Source organism: Melanostigma gelatinosum (assembly GCF_949748355.1).
Source record: "Melanostigma gelatinosum genome assembly, chromosome: 17".
Lineage (NCBI taxonomy): Eukaryota > Metazoa > Chordata > Actinopteri > Perciformes > Zoarcidae > Melanostigma > Melanostigma gelatinosum.
In genome coordinates this window covers 16,385,153-16,405,739 of record NC_136650.1, presented here as the reverse complement: position 1 = coordinate 16,405,739, position 20,587 = coordinate 16,385,153, and the positions used below count along the sequence as shown (strand labels likewise).

Here is a 20,587-nt window from a genome sequence, read left to right as displayed (position 1 = left end):
GTGTGAGAAACCTCAGTGAGATGTTTTCCCCCTTGCTATAAAAAGAACTTAACGGTGCAGAAATATTCTTTTTCTTTCCCCCCCCCCCCAAAAAAATCATCAAACAACTGAAGGAGATTTTCTTTTTTTCTCCAGAATAAAATCAAGACATTTTTCTCAGAAATAAGTTTTTCATAGTTTTCTTAAGTTCATTTAAAAATTGTCCTCAGTCCCAGACGTGTCACGCCCCTGTTCTTTCTTCTCAATAGTCTTTGCGAAAATATACGGTAGAACAGTCTTCTTTCCATGTCTGTCCGCTTCATCAGTAAACAAACACAGTATGGGATCCGACAGAGCACATCGCAGGAGACGGGGGAGCAGTGTGATCTTTGCGAGAAATCATGTACTTATGTATAGCTTTTCAAATGTTTGTCTCTGCATGAGCATGTGTGTATTCAAGTGAGTGTGTGTGTGTGTGTGTGTGTGTGTCTTCACACTTCAGTTTGGAAGTCTCCCTCAGACGAGTCAGGCGTGTTAGCGGAGGAGGAGTCCCAGTTCTTATTGTGCAGCTCCATCCGGTCCTTCTGCTCCCCAGGCACGATGGACAGCTCGGGGGTCATGGTCTTGAAGCTGTCCCACGAGCTCTGGTCCTCCGGGGTTGACTTGTCCTGATGGAGGAGGAGGACAAGGAAAAGGGCCATGTATGAAAAAAATAAAATAGCCGGCATATGAAGGCATCGCGGAGATATAACAAAGACAGTGTACAAGTTCTGGTTTAATACAACCTGGGTCTTATTCTGATGGTTTTGGACACGATCTTGATCTGTTCTGATAACAGTGGTGACATCGTTGAAGCGATGTCCGCCAGGGCAAGAAACACGAGAAGTTAGATTGGCCAAATTTATTCGGAAGACAAAATGAAGACGAACAGGCCGACTTCAGGCCAGATTACCAACCGAAGAGAGCAACTTTCCGGGGGCCTATCAGATTCTGCACATCTTATATACTTGTACAAACCTGGCGCCTACATTACCCAGAATTCAACTCGACCACTGAGGGTTCAACCAGAGATTCAAGTGTGTTATTTTTTTCAATCCTGCAGTCTTCATCACTTCCCTCGAGATTCAAATTATGACCCCGTTACCTTTGGAACCAGGAGGCGGAGAATTTCTGGCCCACACTTTTTTATCCTGGCCCACCCTGGTAGGTGACTATGTCCCTGACTTCCTACTTCAATCTTGACCTGTATTTACCGTACCTGTGCAAACACAGTTGTTCTGTGCAATGATGGATTATTAGAGGGATTTTGCCTGCACTTACACACACACACACAAAGAGACAAACCACTCAGGGCCATTTCTTAGAAGAGATTCAACCTCACACATACTAGAAAGCAGGACCACACACACCTGTAGTTTAAGGCACATTTCCATTTTTCTATCATCAAAAACTACTTTTCCATACAGAAACGATACCTGTCCTCCTTTATCTCCCACCTCTCCCAAGCAGTGACTTTTCAGACTGATAAGAGCATGAAACCCTCCGAGGCTGGGGTCTGTGATCTCTGCATGTGGTCCGCAGATGTGCCCACCATGCATGTACAATGCATCAGAGGTATGAATCAGATAAGGGCCATTATTCAAATCGGACTCATTATCTCGCGGAGATAATGATTTCACAGATACGAGCTGGGAAAGACGTGAGGGATCGCTGGCACAGATGACTCTGGGTGGAAACCTGACAAGGCAGACTACCACAGCCTTCGGACTACATGGAGCTGAATATTCACATTAAGAGGAATATTCACAGAGCATATCTCCCAGTTTGCACATCTGAAATGGGTGCTCTATGTTGGTACATAGCCTACGTAATCCATTCAAGCAACTCAGCTATCCCCGTCTCTCATTTTGTCTTACTTTTCCACAATCCCACCTTCCCTTCATCACCTTTACTCTCATGTATTTCACTTTGAGCTAATTCACCCCCTTGATCCCTGTCTCTCTCGCTCTTCAACACATACACACACACACACACACACACACACACACCTGTGATCTGCAGTAACACAACACTTTCCTCCCTCCCTTGCAGTGTGATGATCGTCGCCGGAGCGCTAGGGGGCAATATCTGCCTGATTATCATCCTCCCTACGTCACAGCCTTGACAGTTGGTAAAATGAATACAAAAGGCATAATCTGGGAGCCAATTTGCATGCTAAATGCTGGCGAAGGAACATTTTATAATGCAGGAGTGTGGGTAATTTTGCAGTTAAGCCCAACTTTATCCCTCGGAGACTAGGCTAACGTGATTGTGCTGCTGCCGCGTGTCTATCCGTTCCCTTTCGCCATCCCTGCCTGCCTCCACTCCCTCGTTGCCCCAAAGCCCCATCTCATCCCACTCCTTCTCCCCCTTCACTCTGCCAGAAACCCCTCTACTTACACTCAACGAGTTCTTTTCACCTCCGGCAGACGAAATGCTCCATCGCTTTTCCCTCTGTGGTGATGAAATGGGAGGGAGAAGACGAGGGGATGACGAGAGAGAGAGAAAAAAGAAATAGAGAGAAGAAGAGGGGGGAATGACAGTCACTGACAACTCTGCCTCGAAACAATAGCATTGTTCCCACACCTTCAAGCAGGTGAGCAGGCAGTTGTTGCTTTGTGCTTACACCTCACCCTTCTTTCTCTCCATCTCTCAATCCCCCTAACCAGCTCTCTCATGACAAAATACATGAACAGAAACAAGTGATCCAGCACGCAACGTGAGCCTGGTTATGCACACAAAATCGAACTGTGTTGGAACAAAGCAAGGGCAGAGTGACTGAAGGATTCAATGCGCTATGCATGCACCACTAACAGCAACTACAACTATGGTAACAAGGGGTAAAAAAAAAAGGACAGCATGTGAGTTTATGAGTAATCTGATTCTAAAAGCCGTGAGCTGAGCGGTGCTGGAGGCTTTAGAGCTCATGTTTTCTAAATAATGTTGAACGAGGATGACAAATATGGTTATTAGTGCATGGAAAGGCTATCTACACTATCTGCATTGTTGATTTTTTTTAATACTGTTTGTGTTAATGCTACACATAAAATAGTTAATAGTTAATTTCTAGGCTTCAACACATTGCCTTCGGGTGTCATGATGTACCGCCCTATGTGGCATGCTCATGAGCTGGCTTTATTCTACATGTTGAACGTGCACAGAAAATTTGGATTTGCAATTGATATCCAACATTTTGACTATTTTTGTTGACATATTGTCAGCGGCATCAGTGGTATATTGTAAGTGCAATACTTGAGGAAATACATTTACTCAACAGCACGACCAATTCATGGGACTGGCAATATTTTCATTTTTACTCCGCTAGATTTATCTCGTTTGTTGTTACTTTACAGATTCAACTGTAGATCTTGAAATAAACTAATGTCGTGTATTCACCAATTGTTTCTCTCTCTCTCTCTGTTTTCCTTGTCATTCATTTTTTCTTTAAGTTTCTCTCTTTCATTTACTTCCCATTCCCATCCCCAACCATATGCAGCATTTGTAAATTTCTACACCATGTAACAAGCTTCTGAAAAAGCCAAAGATGTCAGAGTTGTGCCTACTGTATGAACATTATCTGCCATCTGTAATATGCTGGATTTATAGCTGCCAGACTTTTTCCTGGTCAATTTTAATCACCATAATAAGCACCTTATTATTCCTGCTTCATCAGCATTCAACGCATTTAACGTGATTCAAATAATTAACCCCTAAAAGCACTGCTTTTGTGTGTGGCTGTAAACACCAAAAGACCCCCAAACACAATGTCCATCACTGGTTAAAGGTGTAACAGTCTCACATTTAAAATTTTTGCGTGAACGGCCAACATTTGAGGTTTCAGGCAAGCTGCGCGATTTTCGGAGAGAAAATGCGACAAGCTGCAAGCATGAAACAGCTAAGTGAAGGGGAATTTGTAGGGATAGTTCATGCTAGAAAAATATGCTTTTGCACAAACTTCTAAAGCCAGCTCAAGAAGCCTCTGCTACAGTGCTGGTAGATGAGGCCCACTCACTGCCACTCACAGTCCCCCTTATTTGGACCATGGAATGGAAATTGTGTCTTGATGTGTGTGAGCAATGTGGTAGGGGGTCTTTGGGAGATGATGGGGGAGGACAGGTGGTTGTGGGTAAGTGGGTTAACTTTACCTTTGTTGACTTGGATGCCCGTGGCTCTGCTGACTGTCGGGCTACATTCAAACTGGGACATGACAACACGCATGCAACACAAGGCCCAGTCAGCCAACAAAGGACATAAAACAGGAAACAAAAACATAAATCAATAAAATGTGGCAGTAAGGCAAAGAAAAAACATACACTGAGTGGGAGGCTCACGTGAAACAAACTTAAAATCACATTTATACACGAAGAAAATGAAAGCAACATCAAACACCGCACGGGTAGACAGAGTGGATACCAGAACATGACTGTGGTTTGTTGACTGCGGGCTTTGAGTCGTTGAACAAGAACTGGACTATTTCAAGGTTTTGATGTGTGTTGATTTTATCATATTGCCAAAAATAATGACGCATATAGCCCCAGCATAACTCATTAGGGGGGCACAAAATAGACTAAGTGGGCAGAGTGGTCGTTAGGACCATTTATCTGTAATCTTGGAAGGAATCTGTGTCACAAATAAGGCCCTTCAAAGGAGCCAAATCTGGAGAATGTAGGGCAAATTAATTCCATTAGTGCAACACATTGCAAACAAACGAGCAATCAGACACACAGGCTTGGTTCGCTGCTATCCCGGCCTGTGCGAGGCCAGTGCTCCTATAGTGAAAACAGATCCAACTAGCAATTGGCCATTTTCACCTCCCTTTAATTGGCCCAAGGGCACTAAATGAGCTAAATCAGTATTGTGCCTCTTGGTGCACAAAGCCAGTGTTAGGCTTGTTCCGCCTGGGCTAACCGGCCCGTCATTAGGGGCCACTGATGGAGCCATTGTGCCGTAGCTACACTCTGCCAGCCCTCAGTTTTCATGGGCAATTTGTGTGGAAGGATGAAAATAGTTGATGTGTTTATACTCGGAAAGGAGAAGGGGGCAAGGAAATAATTAAAAACAAACTAATGAGAGGAATTAATTATTCAATTAATGCCTCAAACGTGCCACCGAGGGCTGAGTTTAGAGGGGGGAGGGAGACGGCAACAGAGAAAATGTCAAGCCGTGAGGATAAATAGCGGGGAGAATGAGATATGAAGCGGAGGAAGAGGAGAGGACTTGCTTTATTGCTGGGATGTGAAATTGAAACCCCTTAGCTCAATGCCAGTAAATTAACTATCAAGACCTACAGGGTTTGCAAATGCACGCAAATTGCCCTCATTGAATCAACTAAAATGGAGCCTTTGTCATTTAAAATGATACATCTTCATTTTACAAGACACATCCCGAAAGCATTACCTTAGCTACAATTCCTTTTGGTGGAGTAAAAACATGCTGGAATACCAATACCAGCCACTAATGTCAACTGTGGATGCATAAAGAGGGCACCTCAGGTCTCACCTCTCTTTTATGATGCGGGCTAATGGAAAAACCCTCTTCGACCAATCCAAGAATATACATGTAGCCTAATAGACTTGGATTTCGTCACGGAATTCAAACACACGCCTCAAGCACAAATGAATCTTTCACAATCAAAAATGTGCTCGCTGTCCCCGCTCTGATCTAGCATGAGTCGAGCAACAAAGTCGAGCACTTGTTTTCTTTGTCTTTTTCTCCATCCCACTGCGTTGCTCGCCGTCTATCTGGAGAGGGAAGCCAAAGCACGCTTCATTTAATCAAGTACACAGCAGACGACGGGATGGAAATATATCCCATTTGAGAGGTAACAAATGCATCAGCCTGGCTATTACGCAGTGCAAACTCCCTCTCTGTCTCTCTCGCTCTCACACACACACACACACACAAACTCACACCGTCCATCTAACACAGTGAGGCACAACACTGCATCACTGGGCACCACATGCAAATTTGTCTTATGACCTCCTGAACCCTGCGGAGGATGGAAAACTACAGGCTAACTCCACAGTCACGGAGGCCAAGAAGCTGTTTTGAATCTAAACATTAGCGCACAAAGTATTACTAATACACATTGTGTTACATAAACACGGCAAACACTTTATCTCTCAGTAACCCCACTGACTCCATCTGTCTCCTGTCTCCATTATGAGAGACACAATGAGAATGGACTCTATCCCCCCCGCAAGCCACATTGCCCCTGCCTGAGCATCCACTGCACTTAAAAGAGAGTCAGATTTGGATTTGTTTTTATTATCAGCACGTAATGTGAAGCCCACTTTCTATCCACTTCAACAGAGAATAATAAAAGTGTATATATGTGTATAGTTGTATACACTTGTGTTATATTATTGTTACATATATTCTTGGGAGAAGACGCAATAGTTTATCAGGAATAGCTCGGCTAGCCTCAGCAGCCGAATAGAAAAGAGAGACGAGGTGATTTTCAACACGGAGGTTAATGCGGAGTCCTGTAATATGGTGTTTACATCCCCCTCTTTTCTGGTCACGTCTTTCGCACTCATTTCCATCTACAAATAGTAACACTTTAGTCATCACTAACAGCTTCCAGCTGTCAGTGTGATATAAGGGATTACCAGTTGCCAGGCAGTATGGAGTTAACAAAAGTGTGAGTGGGTGGTATGGAGAGGCAAGAACAGCAGAAATCAAGAGATTGAAACTTGTGGATTCTATCTGCAATGACACATGTAATGCCCGAGACCACTTTAAGCCCACTGCACTTGAAAAAAAAAAGTATGAAGGGGACATTTATTTTTTATTTTTTTTTGTTTATTTTTTTAAATATTTTTTATTGAAAGACACGAGACAATATTAAGACAATACATAGACATAACAACAAGAGGATGACAAGAACAGTGGGATAAAAGCCAGCAAATATCATATAGTCAGTGTGTGTGTATGTGTGCGTGTGTGTGTGTGTGAGAATGTCCTTGAGCCTTTTGAGATGGAGGAAAAAAAAATATATATATATTTAATAATAATAATTAAAAAAACCAAACCAAAATTCTTTTTTAAAAAATATAAAACAGGTAAGTATGTGTGCATATGGATGTTCATGTACGTGGGTTTCAATTGGTTGTCCGGCAAGAAAAGCAAAATAGAAATCAACAATAGTAAAAGAATACACATAAAAAAAATATATATGCCGGTATAAATACTATACATATGTCAATATTAATGGAATGGGTGGTGTCACGTTTGCAGAAACATAGTGAGGGATGACCAGGTGGAATGGTGTTCTGTTGTATTGTATATGATGGATGAGGTTAGATTTTCCATTGAAATATATTCTGTCATTAAGTTTCTCCAGTGTGCGATGTGTGTGTTATTCCTTGATTTCCAGTTCATGAGGATAGTTTTCTTGGCGATAGTTCGGGCCACAAGGAGTAATTTGCGGTTTGTTTTACTCAGATGTATTGTTGAGATGTCTCCTAGTAAGCACAGTGAAGGGGATAAAGGGACGAGGCAGCCCAGGAAGACAGACAGTGACTCAGTTATTTCTTCCCAAAAGTGATTAACTGGTGTGCAGTGCCAGGTGGCGTGAACAAAGCTATCCGGGCTGTTTTGAGTGCAATGTGGACAGATATCTGACGTGAATCCCATTTGAAACGCACGGTGTAATGAATTCTGTGAAGTATTTTACACTGTATTAGTTGTAAATTGGCATTTTTAGTCATGAAGTAGATGTTATTGCAGATTTGGTTCCAGAAATCAGCATCAGGAGTGATGGATAAATCTGATTCCCATTTTCTTGATGGTATGGATGATGGTATGGGGACATTTTCTGATATCCACTCATCTCCTCAACACAGAGATCCTACCTTTCCAGAGAAGTACAATTGATCAGGTCTCTTCTGACCTGAGTATTTGTGATATTTCTTACAAGTGAGTCTCATTGGCACACATACACAGTGCATCATGTTTGGCTCGTTTGAGTGCCAATGAGCTAGTTTATGGATAGAGTATGGTGGTTTATGAGGTGATTATGAATCGTTTTGGATGGGTCATTGTCTTTACGAACTGATTTATCACTTGGTTGTGTTGTTTGGGTCATAAGGTTTAATTCAGGCACTGAAATAGGCACGAGGACTGCATGGATTATCACACCACACACAGTGACGCTACATGAATGGAAACACAACCCCAAACAGCAAAACCACAGCAACAACAACAACAACAAAAATGAGTTGATGTTTTTCGTCTTTCATCATTGAAGACGAAGCCAGTCCTGCATCAGACCACCTTACAAATCTATCTGGTTATAGTGATTCCCGATTGTGTATTTCAGTTTGTATAGGAGTTGATGGAGGAAGGGGAATTAGCATTCATTAGATGAACGCAGATGCACAGGGGATACAAGCTGTGATGCACCGCACTACCACACCACTAGGGGACCACCTAATATTTAGGCACATCAAATACAGTCACTTCACTAGGAGACAACGCTGATGGGTCGTGGATGGTAGGCTACATGGAGTAAGCTCATAGTTTGACAATGTCTGTGTGACTCTAACGACACATATTTATCGCCTCGAAAAAGGCTTTTCAGTGTCCAAAATGGGCTAGTTGAGCAGGTAATGCTATAAGTATAAAGTACATTCCTCGAATTGACTGTTCGTTTAACTCCTAACATCTTAGTCACTGTTCACGCCTGTCAAGCTTTTTTTTTTATCTAGCACTACACACACAAACATTTTACAAAGGGGGCTGATTTACCTGGTTTCACACTTTGTTTCCACACAGTATTAGACTATTTATTTCGCCTTCATTGACAAAATTATTGACAGATTAATCATCAATGAAAAATAATCATTAGGTGCAGCCTGAGATTGATGCAGGAAATGCCAGTGGTAAATGTCAGAGTGGGGTGTAACCAGAACCAATGAACGCATTCATTCTCCACAAAGTGCTGCTGAAACCTTGAAACAAGACTGCTGAGCACCGCAAGCTGATTTCCAACAGCGTAAACAGGGTTGGCTTCCTTTTCCTTAACAATTTCTAGTCATTGATAAATGACTGGAACATTTGATGTGTTTGTTGTTGGCATCAGGAGTGGCGTTCCCAACCTGTACCCAGGTGTGGCGTTCACCCTCTAGCACTGAGAGCGTGTTCTCTTTTGAATGGCACAATAGTAAAGGATGAAGACCTACTGATGTGGTTTCAAACTTGCCTCTATCTCAGGTAATGTTGGCTTTAATAAGGAGCAGTACTGAACATCAAACTAGCTTAAACTGATATTTCAGGATCAGCTTCCACACAGTGGGAAAACACTACACAGTGGACGTGCTATGGGGCAGTGAATCGGGCTTTTTTTTCCATGTAACTTGTAAAAACACAAACAAACGATGTGCTCCTTGGCCTTAAGTAATGCTCATTTACTTTATGTGTTTAGCTAATTTGCCGTTCCTAAAAGCTTTCCTAAAAGCTTGAAACCCCCCCCCCCCCCCCCCTGCAAAACCCTGCAAGCTCTTTAAATGCTGAGTATGCTCACCAACTGAACATGTAGAAAAATCCAAAGCTTGACAGGCCTGCCTTGCCTACATACGGTTGCTAAGCTACGATTGGTTATTGGCTGATTGGTTGAGAGGTTTAGCGAATGATCAATCACACGTGAAATGTACATTTTTACAGCTCAGAAACACAGTTACAGTATGTACAGTGGCAAACTATGACACATACCGCGACATGTAGCGCATCAACTAACGGCCTTAGAGTGAGTTAAAGGGGCTCTACGGCACACGGTTTATGCGCGGTTTAGTAGGTCTTACTTTGACTTTCTTTGCAAACGAGGGACGCTCTGCGCACTAGTGATGGCTCGGTGTTGTGCCTCGGTGGTGGGGGAGGGGGGGCCTGTTGCCGACCAACACCGCTCGCGATGGTTAGAAGGGGTTAAAAGTCGTTTAGTGTCTGGGTTAAAATACTGTTTAGGCACTTTAAAGGAGAGAGGCCTGCAAAAGTTTGGGGGTTAATGAGTTTTTTAAGCCTCATTGCCTGAGGATGACTCATCATTAAGACAGGTAAGAGGTAGAGGTTTTCCTTCTAGTTTTGCCTGGAACTGGCTCGTCTCCCTCATCATTAAAAGGCGAGGTGCTCAATAGTGCCAGTCCTTAAGTGACTAAGTCAATTGGCCATATGAAGTTAAGGGTGAGCATCAACTTCCACAGCACTTTGGGTGTCCATCCATGAAACGGTATCCCAGTAAAATGCAATTATGTTTGCTATTAGATCACCGCACTCAATGTAGTATGTGTGAAAATCACTGTCAGTGTCAGTGTTATATGGCATTTCATATCATTACTCATGCAGTAATTGTCTCCTAAACAGTTTATGTGTTTCAAACCCAGGCAGTGTAACACACTGATCTCCAACATAAAAAAAAGATAAACACACAAAGAAAAAGTAACAAGAGGACACAGAGAGACACACACACACACACACAGGCATGCAGCCACCCACGTACAGTTGGCACTCTGCTATGCAAGTGTATGGACAAGCACACTCCCCCACATACACCCTTCTCATATCCATAATTACTGTGTAGTCAGCATGTTCGTGTCTGGGGGTGACTCTCAAAGTGAGACGTTGACAACAGCGGAGGTGAACTCAAGCTGGGTCCCGTCAAAGGCCCGACACTGATAGCATTATCCGTGCAATTATTCACAGTTAAGTGAACTGCCTACTTACTTTAAACATAATGGATTTGGCTGAGTATGCCATATCTATGCTGCCCTTTCATTTCATAACTTATATGACGTCACTAAACCAGCAGAAATATTTGTTCCAACTCGTCTTAATCAGCTTAAATACGGCCAATCTATTATTTGTGGGTGGGTTTTCATTTCTTTCACATCTGGGCATCATCTCAAAGCACACCTGCGCTCCCTCTGAGGCACATTAGCATTCTGTAGTGCAACTGTTAACAACCACACACTTCTAATATGCGGCTCAGGCCTTTCCAAGCAGCCTGTCATTTTTCTTCTCTTCCATAAAATAGTTGCTCGTTAGTAATGGATGGGGAGCTGGCCAGCGCTTCTGAAAATCTTGATCAAGATGTGGAGCAAACGAGGATTGAAGGAAATGGCAGCGTCTCTACATAAGTGTGTGTGTGGCTACATGGCATGTGCAATACGAGAGATGTCAGGCTGGCGTTTGTTCCGTTACCGGCAGTGTAAATTAGATGTGAACCAGCATGGCGCCGATGCCACGGGACAGTTACACCTGTCAAGGTCGGCTCTCCGCAGATGAGCGGAGTGCGAGCGTGTGCGCGTGTTTTTAAATCTTAATGAAACTGGCTCTCTGAAGGTCAGCGCAGAGCGAGCAGGGACTCTTTCGTCTACTGCTAATGGGTGTATTAATGATTCAAAGATGCTTTTGTGTCTCATGTGCACAGTTGCCCACCCAAGCACACCCCCACACTGACGCACACATCCACCTCGCCACCCACACAAGACACATGAAAAAATACACTGTCACATACGGTACATCGACAAAGAATCCAGGTAAACACGCACAGTAACCAGTGTGACACAGGCATAGACAAAGCACTTGTGTGTGGTGGGGTGACTTCATAAGAGTGAGAAATAGTTTCACAGGTCTCTCAAATTGCAGAACTAGGATTTAATTAACCGGCTAAGATCGATTATCCCTCAGCTCACTGTTTTGACAGGTATTTAATAAGGCACCAACCACAAGTGAGAAGTGAGAATGAATTAGGTTCAGGCCAATTACAGCAGGTATAAAAAGATATTTACAGTGAGAGAGCTGGAGTAAAGTTATATTGATGAGGTAGTTATTGTTCAATCCTCCACAGACGTATACCGCAGTGAATTGATCAGGTCGTGTGAAAATACATACACTATTCACATTACATTCGAGTTCCCTTGTTAGAGCAAATCATTTATTTCTAAGGCAGCGATTCGGCTGGAAGAAAGGACCCCATAATGGATACAACCACTTTCAAAAGTTCCGTATCTGGTATATTACACAATTTGTAGGACTGTAATCTGCATCTAAAAGCTGCATTTACAATGAAATGCAATGTCACTGTAGTGCTCATAATATTTAGCCAGCTGACCACTTCCTGTGAAGCATCCTAGTGCAGTTTTGAGCCGTGCAGAAGTCAATTCTGTAGGGTCTTAGGGTTGTGACGAAGTGCGGAAGGGGGTGGAGGTGTATGGGTACAGCGAGTTCCCGTCCCGCGTTTGGGCAATGCTCTTACCTTGAATGTGGACATGGCTGGGTCCCTGCTATACCTGTCTATGGTGTGGAACTTGGACGAGTGGTTGAGCTCATGGTACAGCTCAGAATGTCTTTTGCGAGTGTGCATCACTTTCTGGAAGGGAAGAAAGGAAGGGACAGCAAAAATGAACCTAAATCGAAACAAAAAAAAAGAAAAAGAGGGCCAATATAGGGGCAGGCAGGGTAATGGGTAAAAGGCTGAGGGACTGCGGTAACACCAGCCATAAGAGGGGTACGCCGACAGATCGATCGATTGCTGGCTCATGCTCGTACATCATCCACTTCCTCAGTCTCGAAGAATTTGGCAACTGGGAATGCTGCAGAGTCATTTAAGTGAAGATTTAGTGACAATGACTGACAGGAGTGCCATTGTTCCAGACTGGTGCCTGCTAGCTGGCGGCCCCTGTTAACTCAGGATTTTGTCCAACTCATTAAATGTCCAACAGAAGGGCTGAAATTTAACTCTGGCACTTGCGATATTTGACAAAAACTGCTTTCCCTGCGTTCTGGATATGTCTGTTTAGAATCCTGCTCAATCCAGATATTGAATTCTCTGACACCAAACTGCATCTGTCAGTGCCACTGTTGTTGTCGCTCTGTGCTAATGGGCAGTGCTGGAGCTGCTCAGCAGTAGCTAATCATCAAAGCAGCTTGCGAGGTTGAAAGTGACACAGGGGGCAAGATGCCAGCACTCACACCGCAGACTTACCGGCCAGGACTGGCGCTTAGTACTGGCTCCACTTACTTCAGAGTGGGCACGCTCAGCTAAGGAGGTGCTAACTAGTTCCTTGCTTTTTGCTGCCTTGCTTTAGTTTTCCTTGACTGAGTTATGTGGTTTATTGCTTTCAATGAAGTCCAATGAAACCGGTGTAAACTATGAAGTCCTGCAAGTGATCTTCATAACCTTCAAAATAAAGCACTTGAAGGATTTCTTTAAGTTTTCAGAATACATATTTCCCCTAAAAAAACCGAAATTCTTAATTCACTTTAAAACTATTAATAATGACAAATGTTGCAGTTTATATAGTATGTGTAAAAAAAATGATTGACAGTCTAGAAGGATGGGCAAAAAAAAAAAAAACATGGATGGGAATGGGTTTACCCTCCATTAAACCATGGAAGTGTACACTTCGCTATATTAATGGTACTTCTACGTCAACCTCTTTCTCAAAGTCAACAGTCAATTGATGAGAAAAGAGTTGATTACCCGGAGAGGCAATCTCCTCGTTCTAAATTCATGCAGCGGCCACAAGTGACTCTCCAGTAAATTTGCTAGATACGGTAAACATAGTCACTGTTAGTAGCTTGTCACCACACGTACCCTCTATATGAAAAATATATCTCCATGGTGGAAGGTGAATGTCCAGTCTTTGCAACAGTCTGAATTAAACTGAATTCTCGCGAAAAGCAGCATCGGAGGTTTGATACTCGCGAGAGACTGGAGATTCACAGAACACCCAAGTCATTCTAAACACAAACAAACTCACTCAACGTCAAATCATGTTATTCCAAGAGACATAACCAACCAATCAGCTACAGCCACATACGTTTTTGACCCGTAACTGGATTATTTGTATTCATTCAGACACAAGAAACGCTCTACTTTGCTGTTTCTTCAACCAGGGCCGCCACCATGACATGACAGCATTGTTTGATTTGATTGTGCATGTCAGTGGGATGTTTTCATTGATGCAAATTATTCAATTAAGACAGATGATGGGTGAGGATGGATTTAAGGCCATTGTTGGAGAAACAGCATACTATATAAGGTAGGTCTGAAACAGCCCATAGTTCTAAATGCAAGGGAGACAGATGTGCGAAGGGAGGGGTTTAGCAATGCGTTTTGCTCCTCTATGCGTTACTCAAGTCCTGGCAGAAGCACATGAAAGCGGGGACAGGCTGATGACAGGGGATGAGGTCCGAGATCTTACCTCAAAGTCCAGCTCAGAGTACCGTACTCTTTTCCTCTGGAAGAGGAGGGGGGCAGGGGGAGAGAAGAAAGCATCAATAACAAACCCCTCCACCGCTATTTAACTTAAGACCTAGCCATCTCAATGATCTGTGGATCTCTCAGTGCCATTGTTTAGTAACAAGAGGAAAGCTAATATGCACCGGCTGCCCAACACAGTAAAGATATTCTTACAAATGTCAAGGCAAAAGGCTAATGATCCAGTCTATTTCAACGCAATGAGATTAGTGAAGTGGAATAACCCAGAATTGGAATGAAACAATAATTTCTCGGCTTACAGACTCTCAAATACAATCATTGCAACCCCGGCATAAATCATCTCCTTTGCAATTTTTGTAGAATGTGTTGGACACATTCCGATTAAAAGAGCTACAACAAACATGCGAGGAATGGTTTTCATCCTTTAATCTTGTTTGGACCGCACCACTCTCCTCTTAAGTGCCTGTGCAGCTATAGCGAGTGGCACACAAGCCGCCAATTTAACAGCTGCAGGCATTTCCAACTCGTCTGGTCCTGACATTGCATCGCATTACATTCAATGTCTGACTTCCTTTTTGGCTCTCGCCATCTGCCAAATTTACATTTGGCAGCGAGAGGAGCTGCTCTTTGTCAGTTAAAAGCTGTATTCATTCTTTGAAAGTTGCTGATCTGATGCTATGGAAAGCCAAGGTTTTAAAAGGTAAAGGAATGCAAACGGATCGAGAGGCAAGTCTCTCTGAGATGTCCTATTCACTTTGAGACTTTCACTGCTCATGAAACACAATGCCATCACTGTCCTACAGAAAATCCTTACCTTCAACTGAGGAATTCCGTCATTGAGTTTGCTTTATAATATGGTAGACATGCAACATGCATATACATGGTCAGTATATTGTTTTTTTGTGGAAACACACAAAGCAGTCATTGACTCACTCATACAACATTCATAAGGAATCCTGGTGTGATTTGCTGTTATGATGGCATGATGGTCCTCTAGCCAACCACAGCCACACACTAATTTATCACCTTTCGTTTGCATGCACTCAATGCAGTGAGTCATACGAAACTTCACCTCTACAGCCAACATTTTGTTGCAACGAGATACTGATTATAGTCCAATCATACTCTAGAAGTGGACGGAGTCATCGTGACATCACCTACTGGTTTGTGGACTTCCGTTTTGAAGCCTCGAGTTAGTCGATCTGGCCGACACCATCTTGGATTACGGCAGTTGCCATCTTGGCTTTTTGCAACCAGTGAATGGAAGGGACCGTAATTTGGAATGCGGAGGAGTTACAGTACATGGAGACGCCGTATACAGCTCTCCCATGAAGCAAACTCTGCTTTACTGTCTATTTTATACTAAATGGGACCATCAGTTACTAAACATCATGCTATATGCCGGCTCGTCAGAACCAAAGGTTGCCGCCTGATTTCCATGCAACCTCTACTGGTTTCTGTAGTAGGATGATAGAATAACATGCCGTGTGAACCTTTGTCACACCTTGACTAGATCATTTAGAGTTCAAATTTACAAGAATCTCCCTAAAAATCCACAGTGAAATGAACACTGCGAGTACATTCACGTGATCCCACCATTATGCATCACCATATTCAAATTGGGGAGTAAAACACTGCTGTGATTTAATCTTGATATCGCTGATATCCATCTCGAAATCAAGCATATTCAAACGGTGAAATTATGGCAGTAAATTACATCCCCCAGGTTTCTTTTTTTTTTGGTATTCACGAGTGCACTCTTAGCTCTTCTGATTTTTTATGAGTTTTAATGACTCATCTTTAATGTCCTCAGCACTAAAAGAAGCATCTGCACTTTTCGGTGAAAGTGTCGCTTCCATCTCTTAAATCAACCTTGTGAGTCAGCAAGATGGCATTCGGGAAAGATCCAAAGTGTGTGTTGGGTGTATGCGTGTGTCCGTGTGATCGTGTGCTTGCTTTTGTGTGTATGTCAATGTGTTGTTTGTGTGAAATTAAGCTGGGCTGGAAGACATTCACCATAGAACATTTTCTCTGATCCTGTCTGTCTCAGTCCATCTGCTGTGCCACCTTGTACAGTTAGGAGGAGGTATCACACACACACACACACACCAAAGACAGTATACAAAGAAGAAGCTGTCTGTCATTAAGAGAATAACTCATTTTAAAGCTCATTGTCTCAGTGAGCGGCGATGAATAGCTGCAAATAATAGCAGTTGTCAAAGCAGACTTGTTCTGAAGCAGACGGCTGTGCTATTATCGCAGCGTGTTGCACATATTGTTGCTGTATATCAGAGACAATGTATTAGACATTGCTGTTTGAAGGCCACAATGGCGTCTTTCTTCCCTATATTCTAACTTACCCCACAACAATTCATTTCGTGAGTAAGTAAGTTTAAGTATTGAATCATACTTTTTAATTTGCTCAAGTTTAAAAGAAATGTTGATTGATTAAACGAGTGATTCCCAATGCATATATGCTTTTTTATCAATTCGTTTCTTGACCTACGTGACACTACATTAGAAGAAAATGGGGTCATTAACATTTTTCTTGTTGAAATTATTTAAAAAATGTGTTTAAAATCCTTTAATGTCACATTAAATAGGTGGATTCTTCCTGCAGAGAACTCTTCTCCCCCTTAGTTTCTTTCCTCGCCTCTCTTCCATTCCAGCACCACAACGCCACTTATATAACCACGCACATCAAGTGCATTGAGTGTTTGCTCAAGTGAAAGGTGGACATTGTGAATAAGATGCACCACCACTGGGAAACCCTCCTTCCCTCAACCTCTCACCCACCTCCAGGGATCCTGCTGAGAGGCTGCTGTTGGCATTGGTGCTGCCCAGGTTGCGTGGCAGGGTCCTGGTTCTCTCCACTGTGGTTCCCCCTGTTAGAATCTGTCTGACCGACGGCCTCTGGCCCTGCTTCAGCTGGAGCGAATGCCCGTGGGAGTGCATGTGTCCTCCGTGGGAGTGAACAAGACCACCTTGAGCCATCATGTGGCCGTGCCCGTGGGGCATGCTTTTGATCGTCCCATAGGAGCGGTTGAGGTTCATGGCGATGTTCATGTCGCCCACACTCGACGGCACAAAATCCGCCGGGTACGCCTCACTTTCAGCTGGGTGGAGGGTCAAGGGTGAGGGAGGCGGGGGGAAGGGAGGATCCTCCACTGCGATGTTGAGAGGCTTGTCCTCGCACCCCAGTCCCAGGCCTCCTCCTTGACAGGAGGGCGCTGGAGGTTTGAGACTGACCGTCCTACGAGGTAAGACCATGTAGTCTCCCTCCCCGCCTCCTCCACTTCCTCCTCCCCCTCCGCTCCCCCCACTTCCGGCACTTCCGTCCTGGGAGGTGTTGGAGGAAGTGGGCGGTCGAGCCCAGCCCAGGCCACTCTCGGTGCACAGGTAGATTGGAGCGCCACTGCGTTGCTGCCCCTGTTGTCTCTGCTGATCTACATTTACCTCCTTCTTGAGGGGCGTCTCGCTCAGCTCATTGAGGCCGCCGAGGGTTGGAACCTTGTGGAAAAATAACAAAAAACGTTTCAGTTTTACAAGTATTTCCTGAAAGCAAGATGATCGTATTTTAGATCATCTCAACAGATAACTTTCTGTCTCAAGATTAAACATTTTCACTTGTTAGCTGCGAGGCTTTTTAGCTTTTGGACAGAAAAGTTGAGCAGAGCACGACACTGATCGTCCAATTGGTCAGTCAATGTCAACATCAATTCCTTGCCTGTACGATGAGGTTGGGTGGGGGGATGTTCCCGGGGAGGGAGCTGAAGTTGAGCCCAACTCCCCCCTCCTGATGGGCTGCCAGCTTGGGATCGTCCTCGTCATCCAGGGAGATGCGGGACAGGGTCCCAGTGATGGTGGCAGGGTTACAGGTGTTCACCTCTTTGAATATAACTAGAGGGAGAAGGGAAGGGAAGCCAAGGAAACAGCAAGACAGCAGAGGATAGGCATGAGATATGGCGGTTTGGGAAGTTGATCAAAGCAAGAAAAGAAGAAGAAGTGAAGAGTTTGTGAGTGAGGTGAAGGGATAATAAAAATAAATGGATATTGAATGGTAATGTATTGATATAATTTATGCCAAACAGAAGACAGTTGACAGAGAGATAGGCAAAACATAAACATAAATCAGGTTGTGATACTGAAGTTTATTTTCAGCTTCGTAGTAGCTGTGAGACAGATTGCATCTCTAAAGAAAAGCTTCACTTCTCAATTTGTGCTGATACGGTTCACAGTAACTAAGATGAGTTTGTCTCCGACACCGTGACCTTAAAGTCTTGCTCCATCCCGAGATTTGCCGGTGAGCCAGGATTTTTATTAGCCTGGAGATAGAGCCTGAGTGCAAAATGCTGTGTGCTTCAAATGAAATGGAGCAAAATTCCCTCGCTATCGACTCCTGGCCCATATTTTGCTTACCAGCGTATTATACCCTGTGTGTGAGAGTCTGTGTCCATTTATGTTCCTGAATACATGTGGATATATAAATGTGTATTTCTGTATGAGGGCCTGTTTTTTTTAATTCACAACACTAAATAAAAACAGAACATAAAACTACTTACATGGCTTTGGGTTAGCATTCATGCATGTCGTTGCGGGTGGAGACTACAAACAGAATACTATACATTTCTAGAATAGCTACTCCAAAAATGAACTGCGGCATGCTGATGAGACGCTAAGTTAGTTCACCACCGACATCAATCTATCTTCACAATGAAACACAACTCCAAACCATTTGGAAATGCATGCTAGATATCATGCTCCTGCTGTCAGCATCGGAGGAGAAACGATTCACTCTGTGGCCCCAAAATCCATTTCTAGAGCAAAGCATGCATCACAGTCCATGTTTACGTTAACAGCATTGATGTGGCAATATGTCAAGCTACGCGTTTTATTCAAAATTGAAGCTGGATCCAGCTTACCAGTCTGCATACCAGCTAGGACAACCGGCTGAGTGCAGAACCTAGCTATCTCCTGCTTTACAGTCTGTTTGGTGCAAAGTGATTTTAAAGGACTGGACAAGTTTGAACAAATCTGATCCCTTCACATCTGCATTCAACAGTGGAGACCCAGAGGATGATCTATAGACACATCTGGCAGTTGTTTTATGCTGTTACTGCACAGCCATTACTGCAGTGGCATAGTTCAACGGAACATTTTTACACTGACAGTGAAAGCAGAGACGTTTTGGGTTGATCACCATCAGCATGCACCCCCCTATAACAAATACAGCTGGTCATGTTTGAACGTGAAAGTTACATATTATTCATCATTACACAGCCTTTGGGGCAAACCACTTGTGCATTAACGCACTGCTGCTCTCCATCCTCCGCAGAGTGGATATCAAAATGCTGTGCGGAATAGCTTTAGACCCTGAAGGAATTACTTGCTTGCTTCTGATGTAAATCATCACTCCGTGAATTCTTGCAATGTAATCAGAAGAAATTCAGGGGATACTACTCCAAGTGGAATTTCATCCAAAGTACCCATGCGCTATAGATATGCTGGGTTTATATATTGGACATTTTATTGAAAAGGTTCTCCAGGATACATTCTCCAGTGAAATTCTTTCCAGACAATATAATTGTGTTTACAAGCCAAGTGCCACTGCAGTTATGGCGGCTTCTTTACTTCCACCCGCAACCCAGATTCGTCTTTCGGAATTATTTAAGTCCAGGGACGGACCAGGCAGTGTTAAAAAGGTCAATTGGGTGCAACACTTACATGGGTGTCCTCTCTCTGCAAGGGTGGAGGGGGAAAGTGACTGTGTTAATATTTCAAAGGACAACACGTTGTGGTACATTTGCAACACATCCAAACGCTCACACACGAGACCACCGTCAGCGGTGAGTGAAACGGGCCCGAAACACGCCGAGGAATGTGTTTTTATCATGCACAATTAAACACAGCCTCATCAAAACGTATGCTGGCTGAACAGTTGTTGGGCAGATTCAGAGTGATTGATAAGGCATAATGATTTGTGCACAACTGTGTCGGGGGGGGGTAGAACGTCATCTGTTCATTTTATCAACATGGTAAAGCAGCGAGGTAAGTTACTGCCTCTTCGGCAATGCTACCCTCCTGTGTTGGACGAAGGGAGAAAGGGAGAGCTCACCTGTTTGACACGCCAAATCCACATCCTTTTCAAAATCCGTCTGAGAGAGGGAGGCGGGGGTAGGAAGAGAGGAAAGGCAATGAGTGTCGTTACATTCACCGCATCGATAAAGGCACAGTTCTTACGAGTGACTGGATCCCGAATGGTTATGCTGCATCCAATGACTATGATGCTCTACTGTAATTTCACACTAAAGACAAGGATATGTTCAGTTTTCATTTCTTCATAGTGAA

At 43.6% G+C, this 20,587-nt stretch overlaps 1 protein-coding gene across 1 annotated transcript in view; it reads right to left on the bottom strand.

Moving 5' to 3' along the window:
• Nucleotides 1-470: 470 nt before the first annotated feature.
• Nucleotides 471-20,587, bottom strand: part of adgrb2 (adhesion G protein-coupled receptor B2) — a gene marked incomplete at both ends in the record, with an annotated part of 133,520 nt that continues 113,403 nt past the window's right edge. Inside the window, 8 exons of the mRNA XM_079288475.1 lie at nt 471-647; nt 2,419-2,472; nt 12,272-12,385; nt 14,223-14,258; nt 17,036-17,749; nt 17,967-18,139; nt 19,964-19,978; nt 20,355-20,394. Of these exons, the coding sequence (XP_079144601.1) occupies nt 471-647; nt 2,419-2,472; nt 12,272-12,385; nt 14,223-14,258; nt 17,036-17,749; nt 17,967-18,139; nt 19,964-19,978; nt 20,355-20,394 (1,323 nt within the window). The remainder of the gene's footprint in view (nt 648-2,418; nt 2,473-12,271; nt 12,386-14,222; nt 14,259-17,035; nt 17,750-17,966; nt 18,140-19,963; nt 19,979-20,354; nt 20,395-20,587) is intronic.